The 7,517-nt window shown below is 47.2% G+C and overlaps 1 protein-coding gene across 1 annotated transcript in view; it reads right to left on the reverse strand.

Moving 5' to 3' along the window:
• RETREG1 (reticulophagy regulator 1) overlaps positions 1-5,546 on the reverse strand; it is a 168,552-nt gene extending 163,006 nt beyond the window's left edge. Inside the window, exon 1 of the mRNA XM_055422244.2 lies at positions 5,201-5,546. Within this exon, the coding sequence (XP_055278219.2) occupies positions 5,201-5,490 (290 nt within the window). The 5' untranslated portion in view covers positions 5,491-5,546. The remainder of the gene's footprint in view (positions 1-5,200) is intronic.
• Positions 5,547-7,517: the final 1,971 nt, after the last annotated feature.

The raw sequence follows: 7,517 nt of genomic DNA on the forward strand, positions 1-7,517 counted from the left end.
TTCAAAGATTCAACATCCATGTGTTCACATAAGCTTCCTCCCCCCACTGCCCGCCCCTCCCCGACCATAAAAGCTGCAGATTAGTTGGTGCTTTTGTAGCCTTTTTACTGGAGACCATAAGTTTGAGTTGTATTGTTCAATGTGAGGGTCACAATGAGAGAACGTGGATCTTTCTTATTCTTGTGCATTGTGATCTTTCCTTCCAAGGCTTCACCTGCTTTAACTGAAAATGGCTTTTCCAATAGAAATATTGTTTGTTTCCAGTGTGTTTTGGTGCTCAGTGGGCCCGTAGAAAACACACCTTGTTGTGGCAATTCTTCTCAAAATATATATCGAAGTAGCCAGCAATTGCCGTGCACAATGTCTCTGTGATTTTTAGGGTAAAATCTGAAGAAAATTCCAAATCTGAGACAGATGTCGTATGACAATCTATATGCTTAATACTACAGGCATCTGAAATAAGTGTCTTTGCATCTAAAATATCCACCACAGCCTCTGGAATGACTGCTTTCTTCATGCAGGACATGTAGAAGCCATACACGTCATCCCCAAAAGCAATTCTATCAGCATGCTTATTCATATCACTTACAGCCACAAGGCTGATAGTGCAAATATCAGGGTAGACCGATCCTCCTTTTGCCAAGTATTTGTTCTTTGCATAAAGGACAGAATCTAACATAGACTCAAAGAGAAGAAAATAGCCCATCCACTTGGATATAATTGAGCTAAACGGGCGCACGAGGGGCAGGCAGAGGAGAAGGCTTTGGGCCCAGCCGGCCCTCCCGCCCCGCACCTCCCCGTCCCTCTCCGCTGGGCCCCTCCACCCCTACCAGGCCAAGGGGGAGAAGGGGGCTCTCACTGGCCCCACGGCAGCGCGGCCTGCGCGCTGAGGGGCCGGGGTACCCACCGGTAGCGCCTGACTCTAATGAGCCAAAGTAACCTTTAAGAGAGGTGAAATGCTCTAGATCTTGAGTGCCAATTTGATTCCACAGGTGATGACACTTGGCTGTTCCCTTAGAATGTGTGTGTGTTTATTGACAGTATACTGCAAGAAGTGATTTCTTTAAAAACAAAAGCAAATGGGGTATTTTCTGTTTCACTGGGTTCATTCTATTTGATGGTATACTGGTTGCCTCTGGGAGGAAACAGGCAGTCAAGGACAGGCGTGGGAAAGACATCCAATTTCAGACTTTTAAACTTCTGAACTATGAGGCAGTATTAGCCATTTTAAATACATAAAATGTAAGATAAGAAAAAGAATTTATAAACATGTCCCTCACTGGTAGAGTGAGAGAGACCCAACCCTATGACTACTGGACTGTTGCCCAATCTATTTCAGGTTGTGGAAACCCTGCTTCTTGAGACAGGAGCTATATGGTCTGCATTTTACTAAACTCCTCTGAGCTATGAGTAAATAACAATTGTTTAAAGCATTATTTAAGAGGTTAGTATTTTTCAAAAATACATCAAAGATAAGAATGTGCACATACAACCACAGTTTTAAAATAATTATAACTTGAACATCAGGTAACTACCACCACCAAAGTCAAAAAACAGAACACTGCCTACACTCCAGAACCTTTCATGTGCTTTCTGTAATCAAACCTTCTCCCTCTACTCTTGATTTTACAGATAAGAAAGTCTTTTTATCTGTATATCCCTAATCAATACTGTTCAGGTTTGGACATCTTAAAACTTTCAAAAAACTGAATCATTCTGTACATATTATTAAAGGTGCTTTTCTTCCCCAAATTGCATTTGTAAAATTCATCTATGTTGTTGCCTATAGCTCTAGTTTACTTTTATTGCTCTATGGAAAGAATTTTATGGTAAGAATGAATGAATCAACCACAATTTTCCTGCCCACTAAAATATTCCTGGGCACTTACACAAGGCATTTTGGGGCCTCCATTGCCTATAGAAAAAACAGATCCAAACATGAAGTATGACACTTGAGGCAACCACTGCCCCCAGATGGGTCTCTAAAACACCTAGCCAGTCTCATCTCCCCTACTTTTCTCCACTACCTCATGCAGCACTGCATCAGTTGAATATATTGGTGGAAACATTAAGTACAATTCCTAGGCCTGGAGTGTTGTCCACTATTCACTAGATCTACCCAAATCATTCCTGTCCTTCAAAATCTGAGTCAAGCCTGGTCTCCTTAAGAAGACCCGACAGTCTCATCTATCCAGGATGCCACCCGCCCAACAAAAAGCTGCATCAGAATGAATGATTCCTCCTCTGACGCTTCAACCACACTCATGCCATTCAGCCTTGAGTTATACCCATACCGTCACGCCCCTGTCTCAGCTTTTTTCCTTTCAATATACAGCACTAAAATCTTGCAAAAAAATGGGCAGATAATAAATGTTAGAGCTTTCAAACTCAAAATCCTGAGAGCTACTGCTGGTACCAGGTACTAAACAGTCAAAAATATGTATTTAAAAAGTTAATTTTCACAAAATAACATCAGTGAAAGTGAAATCATCATGATTGCTTCAGACAAATTTGGGTTCTTCATGCTTCTAACACTGATTTTTTATTTTAAAAAAAAGTTTTATGTTATGCTGTATACTTATACTTTGCTAACTACATGATCTATTCTTTAGACATGGTACTTCAGTTTATGAAACCACTGTTATGTTTTGTCATTTAAGTTTTATTTAATTTTCACTATTATAAATAAAACATTAGTAAGCATAAAAATACAGACTTTAGAGTTCTTGGGACACTGAATGTCAGTGCCACAGAATTTAAGATAGCTTGATAAGAGGTACACTATTTAGAGAAAACAAAGTCCTTGAAAGAATATTTCAACCTAGGAGCAAAAATGGGGGAAACTACAACATTTTAATGAAATTAATAAATGGGTCAGAAATTCCAATTAACAAGTACTTCAAATTTAAAAAGCAGGACAGTCATTTTTCTGTCCATGAAAATATACACATAGGATTGTAAATTCTCCAAAAAGGAGAAATAAAACAGATAAACAGAAAACCTATAGCCATTGTCTGCCTTGCTACCATACTTATTAAAAAAATATATGGATGGAAGACATCATTCCCAAATAAAATTAAATATGCCTTTCAATTATTTAATGCAAAAATCATTATTTTCAATAAACATTAAAAATACATCACAGGAAAAACTGTTTGCAACTCATATTACAGAAATTAGGTTAAAGTTCTTAATATAAAAAGAGTTCTAACAACTCAATAGGAAAAGCCCAATGACTCAATTAAAAATATGGATAAAAGTTTTCTGTAAACAGATAATGTGTAGAAAAGATAATTAAAATGGTTCCTGAACATAATAAAAAATGCTCAAGCTCAGAGAAATGTAAAACCATAAAACCATACTGGATAGCCTTTTTTACCTATCAGATTTACAAATCAAAATTTTGATAAAATGCTGTTGGCAAGGGTATAAATAGGCAGTCACATGCACTGTTGGTAGGAGTATAAATTGGTAACATTCCAAGGAAGTATAATAATACAATGACAGCCATCAAAACTACAAGGGCGCATCCCCTCTGACCCAACAATTCCACTTCTGGGACTTCCTCCTACAGCAATACTTGCTTACATGCAAAATAATGCATGTTCAGACCCTTAGCTATAACTCTATCATAGCAAAAGTCTGGAAACAATCTTATTCTGTCGGTAGGAGACAGGTTAATCTGTGACATCCATACAGTGGGATTCAGCTGATCACAATAAAGTGATCACCAAAGTGCACTAAGAAGAAAAATAGCCCAGATGGTAGTCCACAATTTGCAGAGAATATTTTGTATTTGTTGAAATATGCACTATCTGGAAAGATACACAGGAAACCGGTACCACTGGTTGCTTCTGGTAGGAAAGTGGGTAGCCAGAGAAAGGCATGGGGAAGACATTTACAGACTGTTTAACTTTTTGTACCTTAAACTTTCGAACTCTGAGGCTATTAGCTATTTTTTTAATAAATAAAGTTTAAAGTTAAGAATTTTAAAAACATGTTCCTCATTGGTAAAATGAGAGAGACAGCCCTATGACTACTGTTGATACATATATCTTCCTGATTTTGAGTGCTCACTATAACTTCATAACAGGTGAGAGAAATACAGAATAAGCTCTAGAAACAATGACAGCTAAGAGACCCAAAGTAAGGTTAATTCACACGCAGGGGCTCTATTAAGAAACAGTCTGTTTCAAGACAAGATCAGTCTGGCACAGATCTGCAGAAAAACATTATGGTTAAACGAGCTAACAGAGGAAGTGGCAGGTTGTGTACGTTTTGTTCGTTTATTTATTTCCTAACTTTATTAAGGTTAAGAAGTCAATGTCCTGTGACAAGGTATGGGTCACTGAAGCTCTGCTTAGTCTGCAGTGTCGGTCATGCTTGTTACGAGAACACAGGTGCAAACAAAGAAGCTTTTTCTCCACCCCCATTAGACTGGTAACAGATGACCAGGCAGGGGTTTCCATGAAGCAGCCAGACATTTCCGCGTCTTTAGGGCGAAGGGCGCTTTTGGAAGAGACAAACCTGTTGATCAAAGGCTTTTCAGAGACCATTCCTGGGTAGTCTCTCTATTCTTCAGCTAAAAATAAGACTGTTTTCTACACTATGCACACCTGGGGGGCGGGGTGATGTCCATAATCCACCTGTCTGCCTCCTGTTTTCTTCTTGGGGAGTAGAGACAGTATACCCAACCCTCCGGGTGGGATGGAAAAACAAATCACTCGGTGCCCGTCTCAGCTGGCTGATGGCGATGGCTCAGTCTTGAGCGTGTGCCCAAACTGGTCCAGATATGCCCTCTCTGGGGGGGCAAGAACGGACACAGGTTCAAGTGCGCGTGGTCCGGCGGGCTTTGGGCGAGCAGGTCACGACCCGCGAGTTTCAGAAAGCCAAAGGTCCAGTGCGCGCGGGGGCGCACCTGCCAGTCCAGGTGCGCGCGGGGTCAGCCCATCGTCTGGCCCGCGAGGCTGGGCTACCCCCACGGAGGACGACAGCTGCTGGCAGGGGGCAGGTGCGTCTGGAGAAAAGTTGCGAGTGTGTGTGGACCTGTGCGGGGCAGGGTGGCCGCGAAAGTGGGCCAGGGCTGACACCTTCCCCCGCAGGGTCGGCCGTGCACCGCCCCCCAGCCCCCCAGATCGGGCCCCGGGCGCCCCAAGGTCACCTGCCCGCACCCCCCGCCCCAGCCATCCCGAGCGCTCACCAGAACACCAGGTTGGCCGCGACGAAGGCGAGCAGGCTGCGCAGCGGCCTCTTCCAGCTCAGGAGCTCGTCGGCGCGGCCGCCCAGCCACAGCGCCGGCTCCCCCAGCAGCCAGGTCACGGCGGCCGCCACGCCGCCCGCGGCCTCCGCCCGCCGGCCCGCGTCCGCCGCCGCCCCTGCCGCTGGGGGCGCGGCCCCCTCCGGCTCCTCGGGGGGCGCCCGGGGCGGCGGCGGCGGGGCGGCGGCGGCGGGCGCCGAGGGTGCCTGCTCGGCGGGCGCCGGGCTCGCCATCTTCGGCGGCGCGGCGGGGACGGGCTCGGGCGCGCGCCCGGGTGTCGCGCCGGGAGGGCGGCGGGTCCCCGCGCGGGGCGCGCGCCGCGGTGCGCGGGCGGCCAGGGGCCTTGCGGCGTCAGCGGCGGCCGCGGCAGGGCGCCTCCGGGGGAAGTGGGTGCGGCCGGGCTGGTGCAAGGCGGGGCGGGGCGGGGCCGGGCGGCTTCCCCCGGGAGCGGGGGCCCTCAAGCGGGGCCGCCGGAGCGTGATCCCTTTTTCCCTTCCCAGCCGCCGCCCGCGCGCTTATCTACAAGGGAGTCCCCGGGCCACGGGCGGAAGCGATTGGCCGTCCTCACTTTCTCCGGCCAGGGCCTCCGGTCGCCCATCCTGCAGCCTTAGAGGGCATAATGGGGCGGCCCTGAGCCTGGCAGCGTGTTTCACCCCCAGTGACCCCCCGCAGCCCCACCGAGTGCCCTTGCAGGGACAGATTGCACCCCCATAGCCGAAATCTTCAGGACTCTTAAGAACAACGTGATGATTTAAAGGCTGGATTGAGAAAGGAAAGGGCCCGGGAGGAGGGGGGTGGGGGGAGAAACATGTTGGGTCCATTCGGAAGCATGTGGCCCTCTGGTTTTACAAAGCAGGAACCGCCAGGCCTCCGCGTTGTGGCAGGGGGCTTCCTCTCTGCGACTTGTGGACAAAGTCATCTGGCTCCAAAACGCACGCTGGTCTATGGAGGGTACAGGTGAGCGGGGAGCTGAGACGCAGGACCTCTTGGGTGTGTTACACAGGTTTGGCCAGAGTCGCTGTGGTCACAGCAAGCATCAGGACAGGGGTCAGGTGCTGAGACGGGGTGACCAGGAGTTCTGAGATCTCTCAGACCTGGCCTCACAGGCCCTGGTGCTTCTGGGTGATTGGGGGGAGTGAGGAGCTGGGATGAAAGGTAAACGTTTATGTTCACTTTCCCCTACTTGCATTTTTTAAATGTTCTCTTCCTTCATCCCCATTGTCACTTTTCTCTAGAATAAAATGTTCCTTCCCTTTGCAGAGCATTCTACCTTGATGAATCAGAGCATCTTATATCCTCTTGGAGTTTACTACTGGCAACCAACTTCTTTCACAGGATGGATGGTGCTCATTCTCAGAGCTATTAAAGCCTGTTGTTTCCAGGGAGCCTCTGGAGAATGTTCTAGAGTGTTTATACCTCGGTGTACACATACAAAGAAATTCACTGATGTACATTGCAAATGTATGCACTTTCCTGTGTGTATGTTATACCTCTAAAGGGGGTATGCCTATTTACTCAGAGGTTTATTGAGCACCTACTGTGTACCCAACCCCTTGCTCTGCTCTGTGAGTATGACTTCCACCCTCAGGAAGCTCACAGTCCAAGGAAGGGCCAGTGACAACTTGTGATCGCCGCTGTGACGGAAATAATCACTCAGGGCTAAGAGTTCTTACTTCATTTGTGTGTCCAAAATTCGGGACAAGTGGAGGAGTCAGGTTTCTGGGAGCTTTTTGGAATAGAGGCTGTCTGTCCTGAATTGTAAGCAGGAGGGCAGCAAAGGAATACTCATTCGAAGGACTGATGCTGAAGCTGAATCAGTGAACCAATACTTTGGCCACCTGATGTGAAGAACCGACTTCTTGGAAAAGACCCTGATGCTGGGAAAGTTTGAAGGCGGGAGGAGAAGGGGACGACAGAGGATGAGATGGTTGGATGGCATCACCAATGTGATGGACATAAATTTGAGTAGGTTCTTGGAGTTGGTAATGGACAGGGAAGCCTGGCGTGCCGCAGTCCATGGAGTCACAAAGAGTCGGACACAACTGAGCGGCTGAACTGGGCAGTAAACGCAGGATAGGGTAGGGAAGAGGAGGCAATCATGTCTGTCAGGAGATGAACACAAGTGAAGTTGTGGACTTGCAGGTGGAGGGCATGGTTCCTTATGTGTATCTGCAGCAGATCGCCTCAACTGAGCCACTAGTGAAAGGAAGTTTGGGTTTTGACCTGCTGGCAACGCAGAGTCTCAGGTTTCTGGCTTGTC

This window comes from Moschus berezovskii, chromosome 18 (genome assembly GCF_049115385.1).
Source record: "Moschus berezovskii isolate FMDL1 chromosome 18, NW_MosBer_1.0, whole genome shotgun sequence".
Lineage (NCBI taxonomy): Eukaryota > Metazoa > Chordata > Mammalia > Artiodactyla > Moschidae > Moschus > Moschus berezovskii.